The 16,089-nt window shown below is 44.7% G+C and overlaps 1 protein-coding gene across 4 annotated transcripts in view; it reads left to right on the top strand.

Moving 5' to 3' along the window:
• Nucleotides 1–16,089, top strand: part of LOC142288327 (uncharacterized) — a 936,281-nt gene that overhangs the window by 668,753 nt on the left and 251,439 nt on the right. For all 4 annotated transcript variants that reach the window (XM_075333504.1, XM_075333506.1, XM_075333503.1 and 1 more), the window contains one exon: nucleotides 4,582–4,660. In XM_075333504.1, coding sequence (XP_075189619.1) covers nucleotides 4,582–4,660 — 79 coding nt within the window. The remainder of the gene's footprint in view (nucleotides 1–4,581; nucleotides 4,661–16,089) is intronic.

The following is a 16,089-nucleotide window of genomic DNA, read 5'->3' as shown; positions in this document are numbered from 1 at the left end:
ATCAGCGTACCTTGATGACATCATTATTTACAGCTCTGAGTGGCAGACCCACTTGGAACAGGTACAAGCGGTGGTGAACGCGCTCCGAACAGCCGGATTGACAGCCAATCCCAAGAAATGTGCGTTGGGGCTCACGGAAGCCCGCTACTTGGGCTACGTAATAGGCCAAGGAGTGATTAAGCCCCAAATTAACAAAGTTGAGGCGATCCAGAAGTGGCCTAGACCCCTGACCACGAAGCAGGTTAGGGCCTTCCTGGGTATCGTGGGGTACTACAGGAGGTTTGTAAAAAATTTTGCGGGACTATCAGCCCCCTTGACGGACCTTCTCAAAGGCAAGAAGTCCGTCATGGTGCGCTGGACTCCTTCCGGGCCCTGAAGGGGGTCCTGTGCGGACAGCCCGTTCTTGTCAACCCTGATTTCCGGAAGGAGTTCATAGTACAGACTGACGCCTCGGAGGTCGGCCTGGGGGCAGTGCTGTCTCAGGTGGTTCAGGGGGAGGAACACCCCGTCACCTTCTTAAGTAGGAAGCTCACCCCTCCCGAGCGGAATTATAGCGTAGTGGAGAAGGAGTGCCTGGCGATCAAGTGGGCCTTGGAGTCCCTACGCTATTACCTGCTGGGACGACAGTTTCGCTTGGTGACTGATCACTCTCCGCTGGTCTGGATGAGGTCCGCCAAGGAACGGAATGCCCGGGTTACCCGGTGGTTCCTTTCTCTGCAGAACTTCTGGTTTACGGTTGAACACCGGGCCGGTAGGTTGCAGGGCAACGCCGATGCCTTGTCCCGCGGCCCGTGTTTGATGGCAGTAGTTCAACCCCGCTCGCTTGAACTGAGGGGGGGGGTATGTGAGACTGTGACCGGGGTTATCTATGACGGCCGGTACGTCTCGCCCCGGTTGCGCTCACTCCATGTATAGAAAGCAACTCCACTCCAGGGTTAATGTTTTCCCTGCAGGCTGGAAGGAGGGTTAAAAGGAAACAGGAACATGGGCGTGGGGCCCTAGTGTGAGGGAGTGAACACAACTCCCTGAGTTTCTGCCAGGGGAACACATGTGTATTGTTTTTTGGACTTTTGGTTTGTGCAATAAACCGTGTGCTGTGACCATTGGTGCCTGGATCCCGTGTCTTCTTCCGTGCAGCCGACCACGCTACCTCACAATATATATATATATATATATATATATATATATATATATACAGTCAGGGCCAGAAATATTTGGACAGTGACACAAGTTTTGTTATTTTAGCTGTTTACAAAAACATGTTCAGAAATACAATTACATGTATAATATTGGCTGAAAGTGCACACTTCCAGCTGCAATATGAGAGTTTTCACATCCAAATCGGAGAAAGGGTTTAGGAATCATAGCTCTGTAATGCATAGCCTCCTCTTTTTCAAGGGACCAAAAGTAATTGGACAAGGGACTCTAAGGGCTGCAATTAACTCTGAAGGCGTTTCCCTCGTTAACCTGTAATCAATGAAGTAGTTAAAAGGTCTGGGGTTGATTACAGGTGTGTGGTTTTGCATTTGGAAGCTGTTGCTGTGACCAGACAACATGCGGTCTAAGGAACTCTCAATTGAGGTGAAGCAGAACATCCTGAGGCTGAAAAAAAAAGAAAAAATCCATCAGAGAGATAGCAGACATGCTTGGAGTAGCAAAATCAACAGTCGGGTACATTCTGAGAAAAAAGGAATTGACTGGTGAGCTTGGGAACTCAAAAAGACCTAGGCGTCCACGGATGACAACAGTGGTGGATGATCGCCGCATACTTTCTTTGGTGAAGAAGAACCCGTTCACAACATCAACTGAAGTCCAGAACACTCTCAGTGAAGTAGGTGTATCTGTCTTTAAGTCAACAGTAAAGAGAAGACTCCATGAAAGTAAATACAAAGGGTTCACATCTAGATGCAAACCATTCATCAATTCCAAAAATAGACAGGCCAGAGTTAAATTTGCTGAAAAACACCTCATGAAGCCAGCTCAGTTCTGGAAAAGTATTCTATGGACAGATGAGACAAAGATCAACCTGTACCAGAATGATGGGAAGAAAAAAGTTTGGAGACGAAAGGGAATGGCACATGATCCAAGGCACACCACATCCTCTGTAAAACATGGTGGAGGCAACGTGATGGCATGGGCATGCATGGCTTTCAATGGCACTGGGTCACTTGTGTTTATTGATGACATAACAGCAGACAAGAGTAGCCGGATGAATTCTGAAGTGTACCGGGATATACTTTCAGCCCAGATTCAGCCAAATGCCGCAAAGTTGATCGGACGGCGCTTCATAGTACAGATGGACAATGACCCCAAGCATACAGCCAAAGCTACCCAGGAGTTCATGAGTGCAAAAAAGTGGAACATTCTGCAATGGCCAAGTCAATCACCAGATCTTAACCCAATTGAGCATGCATTTCACTTGCTCAAATCCAGACTTAAGACGGAAAGACCCACAAACAAGCAAGACCTGAAGGCTGCGGCTGTAAAGGCCTGGCAAAGCATTAAGAAGGAGGAAACCCAGCGTTTGGTGATGTCCATGGGTTCCAGACTTAAGGCAGTGATTGCCTCCAAAGAATTCGCAACAAAATATTGAAAATAAAAATATTTTGTTTGGGTTTGGTTTATTTGTCCAATTACTTTTGACCTCCTAAAATGTGGAGTGTTTGTAAAGAAATGTGTACAATTCCTACAATTTCTATCAGATATTTTTGTTCAAACCTTCAAATTAAATGTTACAATCTGCACTTGAATTCTGTTGTAGAGGTTTCATTTCAAATCCAATGTGGTGGCATGCAGAGCCCAACTCGCGACAATTGTGTCACTGTCCAAATATTTCTGGACCTAACTGTATATATATAATTTATTATTTCTGTGTGTTTTCATGTGAGTTAAAATATTCCAAGCACCAGATAATGCTCCACAGAAACTCAAGTTAAATCAAGGGAACATATCTCTATTTCAATAATAATTGCATCCATCTCAGCCCTGACCTCACTACTTTTCTAAAATTATCTGAAAATGTACATTTGTGTGTTGCCTATTGGTAAATGTCTCTAATCTTAAAATACTGCTACAACAGTGTGTCTTATATGTGCATGTACAGACATTACCAAGTGTACTGTATGGTTATCAACTGCATTTCTAAGGCAGAAGTGGATTCAAAAGGAATGGGAAATATATAGGAATGACATATAGTTTTTCTTGGATTACTATCCATCATTGGTTATAAAAAAAAAAACTGCCCTGAAAATGGTTGTGGTGTTTTTCCAAAAAGGTTTATGTAGGAAACCTCCCAAAAGGAGGATTTCACCATAAATAACATTTGTTAGTGATCCTAGGATAATGGTTAGATGTTGCTAGCCTGGAGCGCTGGGTGTTGGATTCAGTTCTGTATTTGTCCCATTAGTACAATGTTGGACAGCCAATCCATTCAAACTCTTCTTCACTGCATAACCCCTTACTTTTTTCTAACAGGAGGCCCAGCAGTACGGTTTTACCATCTATGCTGTGGAGACATGATAAATGTCATTTATGTGGAACACCCTTTTAATGTACTAGAATGTTTACATGAGGCATTCTTTCTTTGATCTATGAGGTTACAATTTTACTATACTCTCTAGAGAGTTGATTATTATATTTTAGAATTGATTATACTGTAATATGTACATTTAGCCACATAACCGTATATGTCAGAATCCCTGTCCATGGTGCTGACTAGTAGTCTTTTGTTAGTTCTAATAAAAGGCAGAAAAATAAATAAATCAGCATAGATCAGGAGTTGACAGAATTCTCATATTTAAGAATATTCGAGGTTGTGGGGGCTTTCCAAACAAGTATTGTATGATAGTTCTCAACTTCAGCATTCGTTTGAACAGAATTCCAAACTCTGACACACAAATACCTCCACAGTTCTGCATTGCCCCACATCTCCCCCCTCATCTCTGTCTACCATTCTACCCATCCTCTCCTTTCCTCTAATGACCTAAGATTAACATCCTCTATAATCTGAACATCCATTTCCCATCTCAAGGACTTATCTCATGCTGCACCAATTTTTTGGAATGCACTACCAAACACAATCCAATTAATTCCCAGTATGCAGTTTCAAGCATGCCCTAAAACACCTTTATTTTGACTGGCTTATCACCTTACCTCACTGATTAATTTATCCCCTTGTTCTCCCATTCACTTGGTAGCTTCTTGTACCTGTATTGTACAAACTTTGGCTTGTGACTGGTTCATACAGCATTATTTGAATGCCCCTATTTATTTTGCTGATGGCTGGACCTTACACTACAAGCACTTTATTTTTTCATTTTCACTTACCTCTATTTCCTCATAGATTGTAAGCTTGGGGACAGGGCTTCACTCCTCTTGATATACTTTAAACTATGCATTATTCTATAATGTCTTATCTTGTTTATACATGTAAACTCTGAATTGTAAAGTGCTGCGGAATATGTTGGCATAATAGAAATAAATTATTATTATTATTATTATTATTATTATTATTAATTTATGTGATAACTGTATGATATCTGGTTGTCGACATTAAACTCAGTTGTATGTTGTTCATTTCAGATGGTACATTCCATTGTTCACCCTGATATTCATGATGATGCTGTGCTATCTACGGATAATCTATGTGGCAAGACAAAGGGTATTGTTTCTTTTCTTATTATACTTATGTCATGATACGTCCTTGTTATCCATACCACATCCAACATCCAACCATGTAATAGAAAATTCTACGCAATATATACATTTCTAAGGTTTTAGCGCTATAGACTACTTTATTACAGTATGTTAATCTTGGGGTAGCTCCATTTTTTTACATCTGCAAATCTGAACCTGATTATTTAATTTTTTTCTGAACAAACCTCATTAAAGGAGTTTTACGATACACAACTTGCCATATATGCGGTACATATCTATTTCAATCCCTAACCCGTTTTATCATTTTGTTTATTAGAAAACATCTTACTGTAATCCCTATATAGATAACCCCTCAAATACAATGTAATCAGAAGGAAGGCCCTGCAGATATTTCCCTGCAGCGTCTATCACCCCACATTGAACTGGAACATCATCAGGAGGCAGTGATGCGGTCACGTACCATAGCTATCTTCACCACTGTCCGCTAATGATATCCGGAATAAATTGTGGTATTAGAGTAGAGCGAAGTTACCATAGTGCCACAGATTCTATCACTGCTGCCACATTTCTTCTTTCACCACCGCCCTGCAGCTTCTGTGCCCACTACCACAAACCTTATCTTGCCACTGGCTTTCACAGAAATGAGTCATCATCAGGGGGCAGTGATAGAAGCAGGGTGAGTGACAGCAGCACAGCAGGGTGAGTGACAGCAGCACCACCAATGATAGAAGCAGCATGAGTGACGTCGGCACCACCTCAAGCTTCTGTCACTGCCCTGAAATGAATCATCATCAAGGCATTGGGGTGATGTCTCATTTCAGTGAATGAAGAAAGAACATGGACCTGCCGGTCCCGGTTATCTGCGAGTCCGCTCATCACTACTCATAAGAGATAGCTGCCAGTTGTATAGTTGGCTGGACCACTGTTTAGCTGAGAGCTATCAATTGTATATAGGGCATATAAGAATTGTTAGGCAGTGGTCAAACCTGTTAAAAAGAAAGGTTTTTTTTTATCATTTCTAGTATGAGTAAGTGACATCTTTAGTTAACCCAATATTAACAATTTAATTCAGAGTCATCTGTAATAAGGCAAAAATATGAGGAAACGCTTTTAGAATATGCAGAGGTCTATGAGTTTGTCTTAAATCAGGTGTGACCAGCTAGGAGGCTTTTGGCAGTCAGTATCAGCTAGCTACTCTCCATAGAAGCAAGGGACAATGAACATTTTTTACAAGATTAAGCTTCACTCTAAAGGCCCAGTCACACAAAACAACTTACCAGCGATCCCAACAACGATACAACATGATAGGGATCGCTGGTAAGTTGCTAGGAGGTCGCTGGTGAGATGTCACACAAAGCGACGCTGCAGCGATCCCATCAGCAACCTGACCTGGCAGGGATCGCTGGAGCGTCACTGCACGTGGAAGCATGCTGCGCTCGGTAACTAAGGTAAATATCGGGTAACCAACCCGATATTTACCTTGGTTACCAGCGCACACTGCTTAGCGCTGGCTCTCTGCACACCTAGCCACAGAACACATCGGGTTAATTACCCGATGTGTACTCTGCTACGTGTGCAGGCAGCAGGGAGCCGGCTTCTGTGGACGCTGGTAACCACGGTAAACATCGGGTAACCAAGAAGCCCTTTCCTTGGTTACCCGATATTTACCTTCGTTACCAGCGTCCGCCGCTCTCACACTGCCAGTGCCGGCTCCTGAAGGTAAATATCGGGTAACCAAGGAAAGGGCTTCTTATATCCGATATTTACATTGGTTACCAGCGTCCGCAGAAGCCGGCTCCCTGCTCCCTGCACATTTAGTTGTTGCTCTCTCGCTGTCACACACAGTGATGTGTGCTTCACAGCGGGAGAGCAACAACTAAAAAATGGTCCAGGACATTCAGCAACAACCAACGACCTCACAGCAGGGGCCGGGTTGTTGCTGGATGTCACACACAGCAACATCGCTAGCAAGTTGTGCCTCAGCAGCGATGTTGCTAGCTATGTTGCTTAGTGTGACGGTACCTTTATTAGCATTGTTTATTCACTTTCCAAGATTGTTCTGTTATGGAGGGGACGATGGGATATAAAATAATATGCAACCAATCGTCATCTGAAGTCCGCTGGACAGGTTTAAAGCCACTGTGAGACAGGAGGATGAAATACAGCAACTCAGGAGAACCCAAAGGAAACGAAGGGAATGTTTAAGGGCACACCCCAACGTGTAGCGTGTCCCTGTTAACCTCACAGGTACACCGGTAATGGTCACGTGTGTAGGGACACGTCAAAACCAAAAGGAATCGCAACAGGTATCGGTCACATGTGTAGGAACCCATCAGACTGAGAGGTAGCCCAGTTAAGGTCACTGGGAAACGTAGGACGTTACCTCAGAACCGGTCTCGTGCGTACAGGGGCACGTCAGACCATGTACAGGTACAAAGGAATCAGTCACGTGCGTAGAGGGCATGTAAGACCGAGTAGGCTACCCAGTTAGCGTCACTGGGTACCCAAGGCTGGCACACACACACAAGTCTGCCACTGACACTGCAGACTGGTCACGTGCGTAGGGGGCACGTCAGACCATGTGGACCCTGACCCTCACCGTGCCAAGACACAGCTGTATCGAGATACGAATACCTGGTACCGGCGCCTAGCCCTAAAGCACATACACACTGGTAGGACAATGGTTGACCTTCACCCTACCAAGGTACGGGTGTGCACAGATACAAATACCTTGCACCGACGCCTAGCTCTGAAGTAGTCACTGTCCTTATCCATACACTCACCTGCCACAAGCACTGCAGGAAAATGGCACTGGAACCCAATCACTCTAACAGCCAGGATAGCAGCCTTAGCTGTCAGCATGCAGTATGACACTCGCGCGCCGATGGCGGAGCTATAGCCCTTTTATAGCTGCCTCCCTGGCCCAGACCACATGGCATGTGGTAATGGCTTCGGTTGCAGCCATACAGAGGCTGCCACGTCATTGCTGATGTCATGATGACCAATCAGCGGCTGCCACTTCATCACTGATGTCACTGATGACCAATCAGTGTCCGCCTTGTCATTGATGACATCACGCACATGCTCAGTATGACTGCATGAGCACTTAGGCTCAGGATGGTACAAAACTCTAGCCACATGATGCCTCAAGCAACGGCCAGGTGGCGCTGCGGAGTTGACAGACCCCAATGTGGGAGTCAATGATGGGACTGGACCGGTTCGAGGCACAACAGAACCTCGAACCGTAACAGGTTCTCTCTACACCTAGTATTACAAATACGCATCTGAATTTTTGCTGACTATCTGTATACTAAGGCCACGTGTGATATAAGGCCTATTGCTGGCGGAGAGATATTCATCGCTATTCACCATATGTATAGGGTGTTTCCCTAAAAAAACACAGCAATACTTGACAGCATAAATATATGCATCTATCCAAAGAACGTTGTGCTTATCATATATTAGATCTTAAAGCACAACTGCAGCTAGAGTTGTGCTTTAAGTCTAAGTCCCCTGACCCCTGTACTACACTCGCATTCCAGTGGCTTCATCTTCTTTCACCGTATTTAATTATACACACACACTTAATGCTTGGCTACCTCTGGCAGTCCCATTAAGAATGAATGGAAAGCCAGTGGGAATGATCGACCACTGCTCCATTTACATGGGGAGAGCCCTAGTTCTCGGGATCGGTGGAGTCACAGCCATTGTACCCCCAGTGATTGGAAAGCTATTCCCTCTCTGATAGGGGATAACTTCTAAACTTGAGCGTAAGTTTTATATTGCCAGGCATAAATCTGCAGGAAATACCTGGAGCTCCATGCTGCAAAGCTACAGAAGCCCCCAAAAAGATTAGTCTCTTCAACTTCTTCCAACACGGCTTTCTTTGCTATGGAGACCCTTTATTATAGGGTACTAGTTTGGCATGTTAACGACTTTTCTGGTTTGGAAACGTCCAATTGTTGGGTAATTTTCAAAATGTTAACAGCTATTCTCTATTTTATATGTAAACAGAGATTATCTCGACCTGACAACCTCTTAGCACAAGCCATGTTGACAATGATTACTGATCAGAGGACACTTATATCTGTCTGAAACATTTATCCTCACCAAGGATACCTTTTTTGCTCTGAATACTAAGACATTGAAATTATTGTTATATCTTTATACCTCCAGTATATCTTAGCTTTAATGGACATTTATAGGACTGAGACTCGATACTCCAAGATTCAGTTAAATGTATAATCTGCATGCTTATCTTTTTATCACCCAAGGTTCAATATATGCAAATTCTGATGATCAAGTGCTTCCAGCAAAACATATTTCTGTCAGAAGCGCCTGTCTGCTATTTACCTTGTAGTCACCGTTATTACTAAAACTGTGGAGGCTCAGAAGAGATTTATTAGATTTGGGTATTTCAAAATTCAGCAAGCATGGTGAATATGCAGCTATTGCATCCGTCACAGCAATTTGCCAGTCTCTAGTTACGGGAACGTCTGGTACAGCTGAAGTGAGCTCTTCTCGGTGTGATTAGCAATGTAAATCATTGCTCTGTTTTGACTTCTTGCCTTTATGTCATTTTGATTTTTTTTATATTTCTCCTATGTCAGTTATTGCACTATTCAGGAGAGTGTATGTTTTCTTATAAATGCACGACCACTACAATCAAAACTCTCAATCTGTGTTTTTCATTTAAAAACTACGTTAAAACTGACATTGATCTAAGGGGTACTTTGCACGTTGCGACATCGCTACTGCGATGTCGTCGGGGTCAAATCGAAAGTGACGCACATCCGGCGCCACTAACGACGTGTAAAGCCTAGATGCACCAATAAACGATCGCAAAAGCGTCGTAAATCGGTGATCTGTGTAGTGTCGTCATTTCTGTAATTTCGCTGCAACGACAGGTATGATGTTGTTCCTCGTTCCTGCGGCAGCACACATCGCTGTGTATGAAACCGCAGGAGCGAGAAACTTCTCCTTACCTGCCTCCACCGGCTATGCGGATGGAAGGAGGTGGGCGGGATGTTTACGTCCCGCTCATCTCCACCCCTCCGCTTCTATTGGCCGCCTGCCGTGTGACGTCGCTGTGACGCTTCATGGCCCGCTCCCTTAGGAAGGAGGCGGGTCGCCGGCCAGAGTGAGAAGCGTGTGAAGCTGCCGCAGCGACAATGTTCGCTACGGCAGCTATCACAAGATATCGCATGTGCGACGGGGGTGGGGACTATCGCGCTCAGCATCACTATCATCGGCTAGCGATGTCGCAGCGTGCAAAGTACCCCTTAGTCCCCAAATGTTAAAGAATTTGGACGTGGCTTAATGAATACATACTGTAAAAATAACCATAATATTGCTAGATTTCTTTTATTCTCTTCTCTAAAAGATGGTGAAAATGTAGCCACAGTCCATAATCTAGACAAAAAGTCTGACGGCACTCCCAAATTGCAGACTAAACAGGTGCAAAACTGAACATGACATATAATAGCAAAAAAAAAGGCAGATGCACTCTGAAATGCTAGAGCATGCAAACAATGAATGCACAATTATAGATATGCATTACTTTTTAAGGAAATCTAGGAAAGATTGAGATATTTAGCATACAAAAATGGCCATTTTGATATCTGCCCAGTAGCCACGTCAAGTTGCGTCAGTAACCGTCAGTCTTTTTGTGTAGATTATGGAGTCATGCTCTCTGACTGTACACCCCTCCCCCATTAGCCACAGGTGATATTATTCTCTAATAGCAGGTTCCTACTTGCCCATGCACATGGAGGTTTGTAACCCAGAGAGAGGTTTCAGTTTAGTGTAGGTTCCCAGTATACAAGATATGCCTTGACGTGGCCACTGGGTAGATATCAAAATGACCATTTTTGAGTGCTAAATATCTCAATTTTTCTTAGATTTCCTTAAGCAGTAATGCAAATCTATATTCTTGTATTCATTGATTGCATTGTTAGAAAATGTAGCAACCGACATAGAATTGAGTGGAATTATCTTTACATCTATACGTGTATATATGCCACTCTTTTGAGTGATGTGTACTATTATCTCACTGAGTATCATGCTGCATTCCCCTGCTTTGGGGTAACTCATTTTGATGCTGTGAGTTAATTAGAAAGTGACAGTGTTTGTCACTTACTAATTAATTGATTCAACCAACCCGCAGTGGCTGCGTAAAGCAACGTGCCATCTTTACCATGTTGGATAAGGTGATGGTATACACTCAGTGATATATTACCAAGCATTGAATTTTTTTGTTACATCTTTATATTAGTGTGTATGTATCATATGTAATTCTAAACATTGTAGCAATTAAGCCACTTTATGTATTTAAAGGAAATGTTAAAGTAATATAGTTTTTGAAAGGTAGCTGGCACTTTGACACATTTTCCCAAATTACTAAAAAGTTTTAGACAGGAATGGAAAAATGCTTCATAGTAAATAAAAAAATGAAAAAAAAGAAGAGTTAACAGTTTATTTTTATTAATTAACAATGCAAAGAAATAGAAATCAAATCAATAATTATTAATCTCTCTTTGCTTTAAAAATCAGCACAAATTCTTCTAGGTACACTTGCACATAGTTCTGAAAGCACTTGACCGGAAGGCTATTCGCAGCTTCTTGGGGAACTAACCACAGATATTCTATGTGTGTAGTCATGCGCTAATCCTTATGTCTATTCATATAATCTCTGATAGACTCAATGATGTTGATATCAGGGCACTATTGAAGTGGAGATCAGAGCTGTATGAGGCCCTATCATTGGTTTGAATATTAGATTTGTCAGAAAACCTTTTGTTTCCTTTCAGAATCAACATTTTCTGTGGGATACTGTACAGCAAAATACTACAGCAAATGTGTTATTTGTTATTTTGCATGCCTGAAAAAGTAATTTTCCTAACAATGTATTCTAAACCATGTTGCAAAAATAGGTTACCCCAATGAAAGTCTTAAGGGTACTTTGCACACTACGACATCGCATGCTGATTGTAGCGATGCCGAGCGCGATAGTCCCCGCCCCCGTCGCACATGGGATATTTTGTGATAGCTGCCGTAGCGAACATTATCGCTACGGCAGCTTCACATGCACTTACCTGCCCTGCGACATCACTCTGGCTGGCGAACCGCCTCCTTCCTAAGGGGGCGGGTCGTGCGGCGTCACAGCGACGTCACACAGCAGGTGGCCAATAGAAGCAGAGGGGCGGAGATGAGCGGGACGTAAACATCCCGCCCACCTCCTTCCTTCCTCATTGCAGCCGGGACGCAAGTAAGGAGATGTTCCTCGCTCCTGCGGCTTCATACACAGTGATATGTGCTGCCGCAGGAACGAGGAACAACATCGTACCTGTCGCTGCAGCGACATTATGGAAATGCCCGACACTACACCGATCATACAATTTCGACACTTTTGCGCTCGTTAATCGTAGTAAAAAGGATTCACATACTCCGATGTTGACAACGACGCCGGATGTGCGTCACTTTCGATTTGACCCCACCGACATCTCAGCTGCAATGTCATAGTGTGCAAAGTAACCCTAAGGATCAAAGCTCAAGTTTAGATTCCAAAATTCTAAATAACAAGAATTCAATTTGCAAAAGCAAACAAGATTTTAGGGTGTATAAAAACTGAGATTAGATCCCGTGATCCCAACGTATTGTTAACCATCTATAAATCACTTGTAAGGCCACATCTGGAATATGGGATCCAGTTTTGGGCTTCACATTTTAAAAAGGACATTCAGAAGTTAGCGTCAGTTCAAAGGCGGGTAACTAGATATCCTGATGAAATCTTCCTCCCTGCTCTTTGGGAAAAAACTAAGGTAGAAAACAAGCGTAATAAGGTCTTAAATGGTTACAATGAGAGGTGAGATTATTGTCTCCTCACCTGGGATAGTTGTGTGTGACAGGCTGCTGCAGGTCAATGGGTGATGCACACAGATAGGAGACAATCAGGATAAAATGCGGTTATTCTGCGCTACCTCAATGGATGAGGACTCCATGGATTAAGTTGAACTTGGTTTATTTGTCTATGCATTTCAAGGCAATCTTGCCTCTTCCTCAATCTAGCCCCTTCCTATGGTTTTGTCCTGAGACCATAGGAAGGGGCTAGAAACACATAGACAAATAAACCAATTTAACTTAATTAATTTGGGAGTTCATCTCATCCATTGAGGCCTCTGCCACACTTACGTGACAAAACGTACCATTTTTGTCACGTACGTGTTAAAGGGGTGGTTTGATCCGTGTGTGCCGTGTTTGTGGCACGCACGTGTTCTCCGTGTGTTATACGTAATAACACACGGAGAACGGAAAGCCCCGACTTACCTACTTCTTCCGGTGCTGTCTGCGGTGCTGAATGTCAGTCTCCGCCCCAGGCCATGCCCCGCTGACGCTACTTCCGGCCCCCAGTGAAGGAGAAGCGCTGTTCAAATTCACTGGGGGACGGATGCAGGGGACAGCCGCGGCAGAGACAGCAGGACTCGTGGAGGTGAGTATGTGTTTATTTAATTTTTAACATGTCACGTGACTTTCTCCGGCGCGTGTCACACTGACCCGCATCCACACTACATCCGAGTGGTACGGGTGCGGGCCGTGTGACACCCGTGGTCCCGGAAAAAAACTGACATGCTGCCGTTTTGAAAAAATGGACACACGTAAGTACGGAACGGACACACGTTCCGTTCCGAAATACTTACGTGTGTCCTAATCATTATGATTACCTAGGTCCCCGTGTGCACGTGTCTCCGGTACGTGGAAAAAAAGGCACACACGTTCCAGAGACACGTGAGTGTGGCAGAGGCCTGAGGCAGTGCAGAGGAACCACATTTAGGCTATGTGTCCACGGGAGAATGTAGCTGCGGATTTTTCTGCATCAAAATCCGCAGCTTTCCCGCAAAATCCGCACCTTTTCAAACGTGCGGATTTGCCGCAGATTTACCGCGGAATTGCCGCGGATTTGATGCAGATTTTGGTGCGGATTTTTTTCTCCCAATTTTAAAGCCAAAATCTGGATGAAAATCCGCAACAATAATTGACATGTTGCAGATTTTTCCGGATCAAAATCCGCACGAAATCCGCTGCGGAAAAATCTGCAGCGTTGGCACAGCATTTCCAAAATGCCATAGAAATGGCTGGGAAGTGCCTGAGCTGCAGATTTTCGGGAAATCCGCGGCTTTTCTGCTAGAAATCCGCGGCAAAATCCGCGCATTTTCCGCAGCGTGGGCACATAGCCTTAAGGGAAAGTTCACACAGTGCGTTTTTCGCAGCGTTTTTGCGCGTTTTTCGGGTGCGTTTTTGGCCTCAAAACTGCATGACTTTGCTTCCCCAGCAAAGTCTATGAGTTTTCATTTTTGCAGTCCGCACACAACTTTTTTTTTAAGCTGCGTTTTTGAGCTTAAAAAAAAAATGGACATGTCAATTCTTTCCTGCGTTTTTCTGCGTTTTCCCCCCATGCAATGCATTGGAAAAACGCAGAGATCAAAAACGCAGCAAAACGCAGCCAAAAACGCACCAAATCGCGGTAAAAACACATGCGTTTTTTGCCGCGGGTGCGTTTTTGTGCGTTTTTAGCGGCCAAAATTGCACAAAAACGCAGCGTGTGCACATAGCCTTATCCTGATTGTCTCCTGTCTCTTCGCTAACAGTACCAAGGTTTTCAGGAAAGTAGTCCAAATAGGCATGTTAACATTTTAACTTCAATTTCATTAGACAACCCAAGGGTTTGAAAGTTTTCAGCATGTTCTCCATGATGGACTTAAATTTTGGATCTTTGTTGCTTTACAACTTCTTTAAAAGAATCCTAAGCCCTTTCCTCAACAGCTTTCATTTTTATTTCGGATACATCGTCCTTCATGAGTTTCCAAGTATCTGCACCCACAAAAATGCCTTACTTCAGTTTTGCTTTGGGCAGTTGCTAAAACTGGGTACACAGGCACTTAAAAGTCACTCCTTTCCATAGACCTTTCACAAACTGCTTCATCAGCCCCAGGTTAAGTGGAGTGGTGACAGGAGAACTTTAATGGGATTAATTAAACTTTATGCAACTGTATTCTTGAGTCTAAAGCTGGGTTCACACTAAGCGACAGCGACAACGACGTCGCTGTTACGTCACCATTTTTGGTGACGTAACAGCGACCTTGTAAGTCGCTGTTATGATCGCTGCTTAGCTGTCAAACACAGCAGAAGCAGCGATCATAACGTCGCTGTGCTACATGTGCAGAGAGCAGGGAGCCGCGCTTAGCGCTGGCTCCTTGCTCTCCTAGGTACAGTACACATCGGGTTAATTAACCCGATGTGTGCTGCAGCTACATGTCACAGTGCAGAGAGCAGGGAGCCGCGCGCACTGCTTAGCGCTGGCTCCTTGCTCTCCTTGCTACAGTATACATCGGGTTAATTACCCGATGCGTACTGCAGCCACATGTGCACAGAGCAGGAGCCGGCGCTGGCAGCAAGAGCGGAGGCTGGTAACGAAGGTAAATATCGGGTAACCAGGGAAAGGTCTTCCCTTGGTTACCCGATGTTTACGCTGGTTACAGCTTACCGCAGCTGCCAGTGCCGGCTCCTGCTCGCTTCATTTCGTCGCTCTCTCGCTGTCACACACAGCGATGTGTGTGTCACAGCGGGAGAGTGACGACCAAAAAATGAAGCTGGACATTCAGCAACGACCGGCGACCTCACAGCAGGGGCCAGGTCGTTGCTGGATGTCACACACAGCGACAGCGACGGGACGTCGCTGCAACGTCACAGAAAATGGTGACGTAGCAGCGACGTCGTTGTCGTTGTCGCTGTGTGTGACACCAGCTTAAGGCTGGGTTCACACATAGCGACAGCGACAACGATGTCGCTGTTGCGTCACCATTTTCTGTGACGCAACAGCGACCTTGTAAGTCGCTGTTATGATCGCTGCTTAGCTGTCAAACACAGCAGAAGCAGCAGCGATCATAACGACACGCGTCGCTGTGCTACATGTGCAGAGAGCCGCGCACACTGCTTAGCGCTGGCTCCCTTCACTCCTAACTACAGTACACATCGGGTTAATTACCCGATGTGTACTGCAGCTACATGTGCAGAGAGCAGGAGCCAGCACTGGCAGCGAGAGAGGCGGACGCTGGTAACAAAGGTAAATATCGGGTAACCAGGGAAAGGTCTTTCCTTGGTTACCCGATGTTTACCCTGGTTACAGCTTACCGCAGCTGCCAGATGCCGGCTCCTGCTCCCTGCTCGCTTCATTTCGTCACTCTCTCGCTGTCACACACAGCGATGTGTGCGTCACAGTGGGAGAACGACGACCAAAAAATGAAGCAGGACATTCAGCAATGAGCGGCGACCACACAGCAGGGGCCAGTTCGTTGCCGGATTTCACACACAGCGACAGCGACAGGACGTCGCTGCAACGTCACAGAAAATGGTGACGTAGCAGCGACGTCGTTGTTG

The sequence above is a fragment of the Anomaloglossus baeobatrachus genome, chromosome 2 (assembly GCF_048569485.1).
Source record: "Anomaloglossus baeobatrachus isolate aAnoBae1 chromosome 2, aAnoBae1.hap1, whole genome shotgun sequence".
Lineage (NCBI taxonomy): Eukaryota > Metazoa > Chordata > Amphibia > Anura > Aromobatidae > Anomaloglossus > Anomaloglossus baeobatrachus.
Note: the sequence above shows the minus strand (reverse complement) of the source record. Positions and strands in the feature narration are given on the sequence as shown.